Source organism: Oryzias melastigma, linkage group LG8, assembly GCF_002922805.2.
Source record: "Oryzias melastigma strain HK-1 linkage group LG8, ASM292280v2, whole genome shotgun sequence".
Taxonomy (NCBI): Eukaryota; Metazoa; Chordata; class Actinopteri; order Beloniformes; family Adrianichthyidae; genus Oryzias; species Oryzias melastigma.
In genome coordinates, this window is record NC_050519.1 from 5,724,820 (window position 1) to 5,738,147 (window position 13,328).

The 13,328-nt window shown below is 36.4% G+C and overlaps 1 protein-coding gene across 4 annotated transcripts in view; it reads right to left on the reverse strand.

The window, feature by feature from the left end:
• Positions 1-183: 183 nt before the first annotated feature.
• Positions 184-13,328, reverse strand: part of stard3 (StAR-related lipid transfer (START) domain containing 3) — a 15,338-nt gene continuing 2,193 nt past the window's right edge. For 2 of the 4 annotated variants that reach the window (XM_024272768.2, XM_024272766.1), the window contains exons 2-15: positions 12,610-12,855; positions 12,461-12,538; positions 12,300-12,377; positions 12,173-12,226; positions 10,038-10,158; positions 9,868-9,969; positions 9,741-9,796; positions 9,580-9,672; positions 7,010-7,072; positions 6,020-6,115; positions 5,872-5,951; positions 3,996-4,100; positions 3,818-3,911; positions 184-1,336 (exon numbers count right to left, since the gene is read on the reverse strand). In XM_024272768.2, the coding sequence (XP_024128536.1) occupies positions 1,214-1,336; positions 3,818-3,911; positions 3,996-4,100; positions 5,872-5,951; positions 6,020-6,115; positions 7,010-7,072; positions 9,580-9,672; positions 9,741-9,796; positions 9,868-9,969; positions 10,038-10,158; positions 12,173-12,226; positions 12,300-12,377; positions 12,461-12,538; positions 12,610-12,828 (1,362 nt within the window). In that variant the 5' untranslated portion in view covers positions 12,829-12,855 and the 3' untranslated portion in view covers positions 184-1,213. The remainder of the gene's footprint in view (positions 1,337-3,817; positions 3,912-3,995; positions 4,101-5,871; positions 5,952-6,019; positions 6,116-7,009; positions 7,073-9,579; positions 9,673-9,740; positions 9,797-9,867; positions 9,970-10,037; positions 10,159-12,172; positions 12,227-12,299; positions 12,378-12,460; positions 12,539-12,609; positions 12,856-13,328) is intronic. The other 2 variants (XM_024272769.2, XM_024272767.2) reach the window with 2 other exon arrangements.

Below are 13,328 nucleotides of genomic sequence, written 5' to 3' on the forward strand. Positions count from 1 at the left end.
ATTCCTTCAACAAGTAAATTGCTGAACCATTTTCAGCAAATAGCTTCAGCGACTACTTTCAGCAACTAGTATTTCACACTAGCATTATTGCAGGTAATGCAACTTTTCTAGTTGAAATATGGTTTACAAAAACACTTTACGTTTAACCTCTGCTTGGCTCTGAACCGGAGAAAGCACTAAGAATAGCATCAGGAATTCTTACATTTTATTCCAAAATAAGACACTGGTTAAGAGTTTGTAGGAACTGTTGGTCAGGTGTATTGATATCAAAATGATCAACAAGTTATTGCACACAAATTAAGTGCTAATTACAGAACAAAAAAAGCAGGCTTGTTCCTTCTTACAGCAATAAAGGCAATTGTTTTTCAGATCTCTACTCCGTGTTCCTGTCTAACCTAATCGGACCTCAACTGGTTAATCTCAGTAACAGGTTCTCTGAACCACATTGATATCACGTAATCTGAAAAACTGCAAACAAAAACAAATCCGAGTCGGGTTCAAGCCAGAAACCTGAACGAAAGCCCAAACCTCAGTTTTTACAAACAGATGCGAGTTATATCACGGCAGTAATGATGTCGAGCTGGAGGCTTTTTTCCCCCGCCGTAACTCGATGTTAGAAAGCCACTTTTGATTCCGTATCACTTCTAAAGCCTGAAGGAAAATCTGGCAATTATGGGTTATTGAGCAGGCCACGATTGAGGTTAATGGCACAGAAGACAGTATCAGTTTGAATCTTCTGAACTGAATGTTCTTTGATCACTTCAAATGGGCACAACTCCAAATTCACCCTTCATCTGATAGACCTTGCCCCTTTGGATCAGTGGTGGCTCCCTCTAGTGGTGAGCAGAGAGCAGTGCACCGGCCTGGCTCGTCACAGTGCAGAGGAGAGCAGCCGACAAACCCGGCGTCTGAAGGCAGGTGAGACACGTAGAGGCGAATGCTGACGTTAAAATAGCAGCAAATATATGAAAATGGTCACATGCGTTTAATGTAAGGCTCAGCTGTTTCTCAAGGAGATGTCCTCAAATCAAACAGTCACAGGTCCACAAAATCAAAAAAATGTTGATAAAATACAAAAAAAAGTTTGTCTTTTTCCTAACAGGATTATACTCCATGGCTGACTGACATTTGATAAAGGTCTCTGTGATTTCCATCGCCATGGCGATGCTTTTAGGAGTTCCAAAAATAAGCGTCCCCTCTCCCGCGGCCCACCTCAGAGGGGGTGTTGGGAGCGCAGGGAGGGCCGCATCTCCGCCATGCGCTGTCGAAGATGTGACATGAACTCGAACATGGTGGCTGCCAGGCTCTGGTTGATGAGGTAGCGCGGCAAACGACCCTAAAGAGAGAAAACAGGTCGTTAATCATCATTTAAATGACCTATTACAGACCCACTCTGTGTTTTAAACATGTTCTTGTGGCAGTTTTCAGATAATGGGAGAACTTATTTTAGGAAAGTTAAACTTAAAATGTCATTTTGGAGTATTTGTTTTTTGAAATCTCTGTAAATCAGGAGCAGACTAAATGCTGTTTGAAAAGGAGAACATTTGTGATGTAGAGAAAATACACTGAGTGAGTCACAAGCTCTCTGTTTCACTCCTTTCTAAAGCATTAACTTGTAGAAGACCAACATTATGGAGAGAAAATAGACTCACCCCAATTTGTACGTGCGTAATTCTTTATTTGTGTTACTTTGGATTTGTGCGTGCGTAATTCTACATTTGTGTGCATGTAATTCTTGATTTGTATGTGTAGTGTTGGATTTTTGCGTGCATAATTCTTGATTTGTGCGCAATTATTTGTGCGCGTGTAATTCTTGATTTGTGCGTTTGTAATTCATGATTTGTGCGTGTGTAATTCTTGATTTGTGCGAAATTATTTGTGTCTGCGTAATTCTTGATTTGTGTGTGCGTAATTCTTGATTTGTGCGTAATTCTTGATTTGTGTGTGTGGGTAATTCTTTATTTTTGTGTCTGCGTAATTCTTGATTTGTGTGTGCGTAATTCTTGATTTGTGCGCAATTATTTATGTCCGCGTAATTCTTGATTTGTGCGTTTGTAATTCTTGATTTGTGTGTGCGTAATCTTTGATTTGTGCGTAATTCTTGATTTGTGTGTAATTCCTGATTTGTGTGTGCGTAATTCTTAAATTGTGTGTGTGTTATTCTTGATTTGTGCGTAATTCACGATTTGTGTGCGCGTAATTCTTGACTTCTGTGCGTGTAATTCTTAATTTGTGTGCGCGTAATTCTTGACGTGTGTGCTTGTAATTCTTGATTTGTGCATATTTCATGATTTGTGCCTTTGTAATTCTTGATTTGTGTGTGCTTAATTCTTGATTTTTGTGCGTGTAATTCTTAATTTGTGTGTGCAAAATTCTTGATTTGTGCATAATTCATGATTTGTGCATGTGTAATTCTTGATTTGTGTGCGGGTAATTCTTAATTTGTGTGCGCGTAATTCTTGACTTCTGTGCGTGTAATTCTTAATTTGTGTGTGCAAAATTCTTGATTTGTGTGTGTATAATTCTTGATTTTTGTGCGTGTAATTCTTAATTTGTGTGTGCAAAATTCTTGACTTGTGTGTGCTTAATTCTTGATTTGTGCATAATTCATGATTTGTGCATGTGTAATTCTTAATTTGTGTGCGCGTAATTCTTGACGTGTGTGCATGTAATTCTTGATTTGTGCATATTTCATGATTTGTGCGTTTGTAATTCTTGATTTGTGTGTGTAATTCTTGATTTGTGCATAATTCTTGATTTTTGTGCGTGTAATTCTTAATTTGTGTGTGCAAAATTCTTGATTTGTGTGTGCTTAATTCTTGATTTTTGTGCGTGTAATTCTTAATTTGTGTGTGCAAAATTCTTGATTTGTGTGTGCTTAATTCTTGATTTGTGCATAATTCATGATTTGTGCATGTGTAATTCTTGATTTGTGTGCGCGTAATTCTTAATTTGTGTGCGCGTAATTCTTGACTTCTGTGCGTGTAATTCTTAATTTGTGTGTGCAAAATTCTTGACTTGTGTGTGCTTAATTCTTGATTTGTGCATAATTCATGATTTGTGCGTTTGTAATTCTTGATTTGTGCATGTAATTCTTGATTTGTGCGTAATTCTAGATTTTTGTTTGTCTTTAAAAATCCAAATCTTAAAAATCTTTTAAAAGTTTAAAGTGGCCGATGATGAAACTATGACCCAGCTTTCCAGCAGCATTCAAACGGACCACTTAAGGATGAATCTTTTCTCTCTCTGAGACGTGAACAGAGTCTCTCCTCAGATTACCACATTAATGTGGTTGTGTGTGTGCATAAAGTGACTCGTTTATGATTTAGTTTCCAGCTGTTGTAATTTTAAATTGTGCACGTGTAATATGTACTTTTTTTATTTCATATTTTTTGTAGTTAAGCACAAATGTATTGCATTAGTTACAAATCAAGAATTACGCACACACAAATCGGACTGAGTCTATTTTCTCTCCATATAAATCTTCTTTGTTCAAGCTGGCACCTTTGCTGAACTGGTAATGTTAGGGTTGGGGCTGTGAGAGCGGGAGAGCATGTAAACAGAGAGCTTTCAGCAACAGGAAAGGGAGTTTTGTTCCATGCCAACAGTTCCACCCACAACTCAGAGGCAAATTTCTAACAAACTCTGCCAGTTCCGCAGAAACTACGTCAAAGAAATCAACACAGGTTATGGATTTTGGCTAAAAAATAGCAATATTATAATTAAAAAGATCACTGGAAACACTTTAGAAAGATAATCAGAGTCGGTTGTTATTACAAATTTTAATATAAAACTGGATGTAAAACCTTCTACTCACCTTCAGGTCTGTGTTGAGGACCCAGATGAAGGTGCAGACAGACAGGTTACTGCTCGATTTGAGGACCACAAAGCCTCCTGGACCGTTTTCTCCTCTGATGTTTACACCACAGAAGAAGACAACATTAAAGGTTAAAATGACGCTCCTCTGGTGACCACAGTCAGGGTCAGACTCTGACCTGACGTAGCGGCCGACAGGAGGCTTTAGGTCGTGGTTGGTCGCCATTCCGGCAGACAGGTAGCAGTCTCGTTTGCGCTCCACTCGCCGAACATTCACAAAATCCCTGATGAAGATATCGACAAATTCATTTATTTTAACACATGTATGAATTTTCTGACACAAGTCTAACTCAGGGGTCGGCAACCTTTAACAGTAAATGAGCAATCTGGGCTCGTTTTCTACTGATCAAAACCTAGAAGGAGCCACATAGTCATTACCTTCTTTTTGTTTAAATAAATATGAATTATGTCTATTTTTGGAACAAACAAAAAAAATAAAAACTAGCATCTCTCAAAATGTTACCGTTTACCTCAGTTAATGCGAAATTAAACAAAAAAGCTAGCATATTGCTTAAATATTAGCTAAATTCCAAAATAGCCTAAAATTCCTTTGTAAACTAAATTAGTCAAAAACTTCAGCATGTGGATAAAATAGAAACTAAACTCTAAATTAGACAATAAAAACTTCAGTAAATAAAGATAAAAAAATTAGATAAAAGTGTAAGAATGGTGCTAAAATATTAGCTAAACTCCAAATTAGCATACAAAAATCCCAGTAAATGCTAAATTAGCGAAATAGCTAGCATGTTGCTTAATTATTAGCCAACCTCCGAAATAGCCTAAAATTCCTTCGTAAACTAAATTAGTCAAAAATTTAGCATGTGGCTAAAATAAAACCTAAACTCTAAATTAACCTGAATATTAGAGTAGATAACAAATTAACCAAAAATGTTAGCTTGTTGATAAAATATTAACTAAACTCCAAATTAGCATACAAAAAACTCAGTAAATGACAAATTGACCAAAAAGCTAGCATGTTGCTTGATTGCTAGCTAACCTCCAAAATAGCCTAAAATTCCAGAGTAAACTAAATTAGTCAATATTGTTAGCCTAACGCTAAATGAAAAGTTGAATTCTAAATTAGCCTAGAAATCGCAGTACAGTAGATAGCAAGTTAGCCAAAAATGTGTGCTTATTGTTAAAATATTTTCTAAAATTCAATTTGACCTAAAAAATAAGCTAGCACGTTGCTTAATTCCTAACTGAACTCCAAAATAGCCTAAAATTCTTTAGTAAACTAAATTAGTCAAAAATGTTAGCATATGGCTAAAATACAGGCTAAACTATTGTTAGCCTAGCGCTAAAGTAAAAGTTGAATTCTAAATTAGCCTAAAAATCGCAGTAGATAACAAGTTAGCCAAAAATGTGTGCTTATTGTTAAACTAAATGACTCAAAAATGTTAGCATGTGGCTGAAATACAGGCTAAACTCTAAATTAGCCTGTATATCACAGTACATAGCAAATTAGCCAAAAACATTAGCTTATTTATAAAATGTTAGCTAAACTCCAAAATAGCCTAAAATTCCTCAGTAAACTAAATTACTCAAAAATGTTAGCCTGTTGCTAAATTAGAAGCTAAACTCTAAATTAGACTATAAAAACTTCAGAAGATAACAAATTAGCCAAAAAACGTTAGCATGTTGCTAAAATATTAGCTAAACTCAAAATTAGCATAAAAAACCCTCAGAAAATGACAATTAGCCAAAAAGCTAGCCTGTTGCTCAATTACTAGCTGAACAGCAAAATAGCCTAACATTTCTTAGTTATATAAAGTAGTCAAAAACATTAGCCTGACGCTAAAAAAGAAGCTAAACTCTAAATTAGTCTAAAAATCCCAATAGATGACAAATTAGCCAAAAACGTTAGCATGTTGCTTAAATACCAGCTAAGCTGAAACATAGCCTAAAATTCCTGAATTGCATTCACACAATAAATGCTAATTGAGTAATCCTTACTTTAAAAAAATACATTTATTTTATTTTGTGACGGGTTACCTGGGAGACACGACGCCTCCTGCAGCTCCAGCAGAGACGTCGTAGGACACCAAGGTGTTGTCGTCCACCCTCTGAAGGATCTGAGGAGGCAGGAAGCAGCGTTAAGCCTCACTTAACTAAAAAACTTCGGAGCAGTTTGATCGTTCACCTGGCAGACGGAGACGGTTCTGTTCCACTGAACCATCTTCTCCGGCTGCAGAATCACCTCCTGGTACACCAGCTCCGCCGGACACTGCATCAAAGCCTAAACAAACACAACCGAGACAAATCTGGAAGTTCCAGCACGCACAGTGAGAATCCATCCCTGTTATGTCAGAGCTGATATGATCATAACCAGCTTATTGTTCTCTGTGACGTTCATTCTTCCAAAGCTTAAGTCGCTGGGATTTTCCTGTCTGTGACCGCAGATTTTCCCAGAAAACCTCAGATTCTTTAATCAGTTACTTATTGAAACAAGAAGTCCATGTTTAACCGGATTAAAACACAAAACTAATACAATTTAAGATAACATCACCTTTTATAGGATGCACAAAAAATTAAAAACTCTGCATTTTCCATCTATTGGTAAAAAAGGGATAATTTCAAAATAAAAGTATCCATGAACTTCACAAGAAAACTTTATTTAAAACCTAGAATTCAAGTTCTCAACCGTAAAAAAACTGGTTCCTTCACAATCTAATATTGATCGTGTTAATAATTAAAAAAATACAATAAAGGGTTAATTATATTCATGTTTCATTTTATTATGTTAGTATGTAACTAGTAAAGTACTTTGTGTTGCTTTTCTAGTACGTTTATTTTTTTTTATAAATAAAGATTGAATTGATTTGAACAGGGAGTTCTATATAAAGATTTGAAGTGACACGCTAAAGTATTAGCATCCAGGAGTCTCTGGAATCATCCTGACACCTGATTCAATTTAACAGCTCATTTGTCTGGATTACTTCACCCCGACGTCCCGACTCGGCCAAACTCCATCATTACAAAACTCAAACGGCTGAGATAATGGATCTGTGTTAATAATGGACATCCTGATTGGTTCCTCCCGTCATGAGTTAATGTTGCGTGCAGCGCGTTTGATAAACAGAGATCAGAGGGAGGAAATTGAGACGTTTTCATTAGTTTCAGGTTGTCGTACCTTCAAAATAAAAGTTTTTCCGTGGTAAGGGATCTCCAGGGTGTAGACGGAGTCTCCCATCTCCTGTCAATGTAGAGTTAAAAACTGTTATTTTGTTGAATTTAGTCATTAGTAAAGTGGAATATCAAGGAAATACAGTTTGCACATCTCTCTTAGGTAAAGAGATACTGAGCTTCAAGATAAGATAAAAGCTGCTAAACTGGATCTTAAGGCTTACAAATAACAGCTACAAATCACTTTGAAAAAAGCTCTCCAGAAATTGTGTGAAATAAAAAGAAAATAGTATCTAAAACTACAAGAAATAAAGATTTGGTTAAGATTACAAAAGTCAGATTCCACCACTTTAATTATTAAACCTTTTCTGAGATGTATTATGGAGAGAAAAAAGTATCAACATATTCTTGATTTTTTAACTCGTACAAAAATTACAAAAAATACAATTTACACATAAAAAGACAGCATTTATTTTATTTTACACATAAAATGAAAGCTGTAAGCTGAATTTGGCCCCTGAAAATGACAGTGCTGATAGCTGAAGATGCTGACATTAATAGCTAAAAATACTGAAGCTGATAGCTGAAAACGCAGAAGCTGATAGCCAGCTAAAATATTAGTTAAATGCCAAAATAGCCTAAAACATAAAAAAGCCTACTTTAGCCAAAACAGCTAGCATGCAGCTGAAATATTAGCTAAACTCCAAATTAGCCTAAAAAAACAAAAAAAGCCTAAGCTAGTCAAAACAGCTAGCTGAAATATTAGCTAAACTCCAAAATAACCTAAAAAAAACCTTAATAAATGCTAAAATAGTCCAAAAAGCTAGCATAGTACCATTATAAGTTTCAATTGTACTACAACTCCGTATAATATAAATTAACGACTAATCGACTATTAAATTAGTCGACGACTATTTTAATAGTCGATTAATCGCCGATTAGTCGACTAATCGTGGCAGCCCTAGTTTCAAGCTGTTGTCATTTTTTTTTTAATTTCTAATGATGCACAGAATGTATTTTATTTAATTGTGCAAGAACAAATCAAGAATACACACGTACAAATCCTAATTTACGCACAAATCGGAGTGAGTCTATTTTCTCTCCATATTTTTCAGGTTGACTTATCACGTATTCAAGAACAAACACGTACAAATCCTAATTTACGCACAAATCGGAGTGAGTCTATTTTCTCTCTGTATTTTTCAGGTTGACTTATTACGTATTCAAGCAGAAATCAAGAACACACACGTACAAATCCTAATTTACAAATCCTAATTTAAAAATCCTAATTTATGCACAAATTGGAGTGAGTCTATTTTCTCTCCTTATTTTTCAGGTTGACTTATGACATATTCAAGAACAAATCAAGAACACACACGTACAAATCCTAATTTACACACAGATCGGAGTGAGTCTATTTTCTCTCCATATTTTTCAGGTTGACTTATTACGTATTCAAGAACAAATCAAGAATACAAACGTATTAATCCTAATTTACGGACAAATCGGAGTGAGTCTATTTTCTCTCCATATTTTTCAGGTTGACTTATTACATATTCAAGCAGAAATCAAGAACACACACGTACAAATCCTAATTTACAAATCCTTATTTACAAATCCTAATTTACGCACAAATCGGAGTGAGTCTATTTTCTCTCCATATTTTTCAGGTTGACTTATTACGTATTCAAGCAGAAATCAAGAACACACACGTACAAATCCTAATTTACAAATCCTAATTTACAAATCCTAATTTACGCACAAATCGGAGTGAGTCTATTTTCTCTCCATATTTTTCAGGTTGACTTATTACATATTCAAGAACAAACACGTACAAATCCTAATTTATGCACAAATCGGAGTGAGTCTATTTTCTCTCCATATTTTTCAGGTTGACTTATTACGTATTCAAGCAGAAATCAAGAACACACACGTACAAATCCTAATTTACAAATCCTAATTTACAAATCCTAATTCACGCACAAATCGGAGTGAGTCTATTTTCTCTCCATATTTTTCAGGTTGACTTATTACGTATTCAAGAACAAACACGTACAAATCCTAATTTACGCACAAATCGGAGTGAGTCTATTTTCTCTCCATATTTTTCAGGTTGACTTATTACGTATTCAAGAACAAATCAAGAATACACACGTATTAATCCTAATTTACGCACAAATCGGAGTGAGTCTCTTTTCTGTCCATATTTTTCAGATTGACTTATTACGTATTCAAGCCCTTTAATATAACTATGGCTAAATTTAAACCTTAAAAACAGGTTTTTGTTTGTCGTTGAAACCTGTAGAAACTCGTCCTTCTGTCATGCGTTTTGTACCAGCCGTCTCGGAGAGAAACGTTCGAAGATTTTATCAATCAGAAGCTATTATGCAGCAGAACGAAGGTGAAACTATTTCTTCAGGGGTTGAAATGAAGACGCTTTGATCAAAACACATAACAGCTTAAACGCAAAATATGTGTTACTGAAAAGCTGTTTGGGCTGCAGAACGAGCTCTCAGAAGGTCTAACGAAAGCAGAGTTCTGACATCCTCCACAGATGCTGTAAATAAATGTGCATACGTTGTTTTTCTCAAATTTCCAGTTTTCCTCCTGGTTGAGGATCTGCTCCACCACAGACATGGCCTCCTTCCCTTGTCTGACGTACTCCTTCTCCTGCAGGAATAATAAAAGTTCTTAGCGGTTTTGAGGCAAACAGAATCTGGTGGCGAGGGTCCAGATACCTGAGCGGTGACCGCTTTACGCCCCAGACCCTCCTCATCCAGCTCCTCCTCAGAACCTGCACACAAAGAAGAAATGATCAGCTCAAAGCGTGAAAACGTCCTGAAAATATTCCCTCCAGACGATCACCTGCGATCGATTCCGGCGGGGAGTAGAACTGCCCGTCGGAAACGGCGCGGGGGTAAATCATGGGGGCTCGCTCGCAGGCTGCGTTCACCGCTGCTAGGTAGGCTGATGAAACAGAAGGAATCCTCAGATTTCTGTTGGGTTTGGGTTTCGGACGGTCGATTCATTCTCACCTCTTTCATCTTCGGCTTCCTGAGTGAGAACCTTAAAGTCGAGGAACCACGTCTCCAACCACGCCACCACGAAGGAGGCGATGGGCAGAACGTAGTCAAAGGCATTGTGGGAGAACAGCTGCTGCACCACAAAAAAAATAAATCAAACTGAATATTTTTGCAGGCATGATTTACATTTACTTCCATCTTTTAGAAAAAAAAAGAAGCAAGTAAAATGAAGTGTTGGTCAGTTGGGTTAAAGAAGACGTTTTTTTTATTTGAGCTGCATCATTTTAGCAGATTGTGCTTGGACAGTTCAAAAAAGAGGAAGTGAAAAAGCTGAAGTGGTTCTAGACGAATGTGGCTCTTTTACCTCTCCGTGGTGGCTCTCTGGCTGATGAAAAACTGAATAAAAGTATTTTTTTAAAGTAGGGATTACTTAATAAGCATTTATTGTGTGAGTGTTTTAAGGCATTCAGGAAATTTAGGCTATTTTGGAGTTTAGCTAGTAATTAAGCAACGTGCTAGCTTTTGGCTAATTGTTATTTATTGAGGTTTTTTATGCTAATTTAGAGTTTAGCTAATATTTTAGCAACAGGCTAAAATATTTGACTAATTTAGTTTACTAAGAAATTATAGGCTATTTTGGAGTTTAGCTAGTATTTATGCAATGTGCTATCTTTTTTTTAGGCTAAATTGGAGTTTAGCTAATATTTTAGCAACATGCTAACATTTCTGACTAATTTAGTTTACTGAGAAACTGTAGGCTATTTTAGAGTTTAGCTAATATTTTATCATGAAGCTAACATTTTTGGCTAATTTGTTATGTACTGTGATATTTAGGCTAATTTAGAGTTTAGCTTCTATTTTAACCACATTCTAAAGTTTTTTACTAATTTAGTTTACTGAGGAATTTTTGGCTATTTTTGGAGTTCAGCTAGTAATTGACTAACCTGCTAACGTGTTTCGCTAATTTAGCATCAACTAAGGTTTTTTAGGATAATTTACAGTTTAGCTTCTATTTTAGCGTCAGGCTAACGTTTTTGACTAATTTAGTTAAATAAAAAATTTTAGGCTATTTTTCAGTTCAGCTAGTAAATTAAGATTGTTTTTTGGCTAATTGTCATTTACTGTTTTTTTGGGGCTAATTTGTTATCCAGTGAAGGTTTTTATAGGCTAATTTTGAGTTTAGCTTCTATATTAGCAACAGGCTAACATTTTTTAATAATTTAATTTACTGAGGAATTTTAGGATATTTTGGAGGTCAGCTAGCATTTATGCGATGTGCTAACGTTTTTGGCTAGTTTGTCATCTACTGGGATATTAAGGCTAATTTAGAGTTTAGCTTCTATTTTAGCGTCAAGCTAACGCTTTTGACTAATTCACCTAACTAAGAAATTTTAGGATATTTTGGAGTTTAGCTAGTATTTAAGCAACGTGCTTTTTTTAGGTTAATTCAAAGTTTCGCAATACGGTCACTTTTTTTTTTGGCTAACTTGCTGGGATTTTTCGGCTAATTTAGAGTTCAGCTTGTATTTTAGCAACAGGCTAACGTTTTTGACTAATTAGCGTTTTTGACAGTAATTTTAGGCTATTTTGGAGGTTAGCTAGTAATTAAGCAACGTGCTAGCTTTGTTGGCTAATTAGGCATTTACTGAGGTTCTTGTATGCTAACTTGGGGTTAAGCTAATATTTTATCAATAGGCTAATGTTTTGGCTAATTTGTTATCTACTGTGATATTCAGGCTCATTTGGAGTTTAACTTCTATTTTAGCAAGTGTTTTACTAATTTAGTTTACTAAGGAATTTTATTAAAATTTACGAATGTGCTAGCTTTTTTGGCTAAAACTGAGGTAAAAGGTAACATTTTGAGAGATGCTAGATTCTTTTTTTTCTATTTTTGCTTTTGTTTGTGCCAAAAATAGACATAATTCATGTTCATTTAAAAAAAAAAAAGAAGGTAATGAAGGCAAATCCAAATTTTGTAAAGTCTAAAGTAAATCTATTCGACTCCTTCTAGGTTTTGATCAGTAGAAAACAAGCCCAAACGGCTCTTTTACTGTTAAAAGTTGCTGACTTCTGGTCTAGACGATGTGATTGGGCCTTTCCAGACACAGAAGTGTGAAAGTCCAAAAAGCGGTAAAATGCCAACTCACATTAGATATGATGACCTTTACAACCAAAAAGACGGTGGTGACAAGAGTGGTAACCTGCAGAGAAGAGCGGAGCTGTGAAACACGTCCAAAAAGAGATGTAAAAATATGTGCGAAAGATCCAACTCACCGCGATGACCCACCAATGCCTCAGCCGGAACGCTGCGTAACCCACTTGTAGGCACAAGAAACGGAACAAAGCAAGGAGCTGAGAAACAAAAGCAGACCATCAAATGACGTCTTGGAATCAACACCACATGCTGGGAAAACCAAAAAAGAAACCAAACTTACAGCGATGTCAAAGAAGGAAGACTGAAAGCTGTATTCCACAACTTCTTTTTTTAGACAGTCCCAGATTGAGTCAGAAGTCTGCAGGACAAAAAAGTCTAAATGATCCCTGCTCTGCAAAACAAAGGCGGTAAACACGCCTCTAGACTCACATGAATGTTCAGCTCTATAATCCACAGCAGTGAGACGAAGAGGAAGTCGAACGTCACAAAGAGGCAGAAGGTGCGGCGCACGTCCGAGATGGCTTTGAGCTTCGCAGGAGGCAACAGCATGTACGGCGACGGGATGGACAGCGACGTGGAGTAGGAGGCGTTCAGGGAGGCGATGGCAGGGAGGCTGCCCCCGAGCTCTCCATACTCTCCACCCTGCATTCCTGTCGTGAGATAGGAACGCTTTTCCTGTAAGGACGAAGTGATGCACCATGAAAGCAACACAGAGCCACAGAAGTTCAACAGTCATCTTAGGAAGTTAGTTTGAATGGATTTACTTTCTCAAGCTTAAAAGTTTTCATACATCTTCAAGGTCTAGTTCAGGGATCAGCAACCTTGGACACTTAAAGAGCCATTCGAGTGGATTTCTTACTGATTAAAACCCAACAGGAGCCACAAAGTCTCTTTAGATCAGGGGTGTCAAACTCAATCGCACAAGGGGCCAAAATCCAAAACACAGCTGAGGTAACGGAACGGATAAACATTTATTGAACACTATAAAACTAAATTTTTAAAACTTGAACCGTAGGTTTTTAGCATAATTATGAACTAGATATATAGCATTAGCTGAAATAATGCTGGAATGATGTAAACTGAATTTGGCTGCTAAAGATGCTAGTGCTGATAGCTGAAGATGCTAAAGCTGATAGCCAGCTAAAATA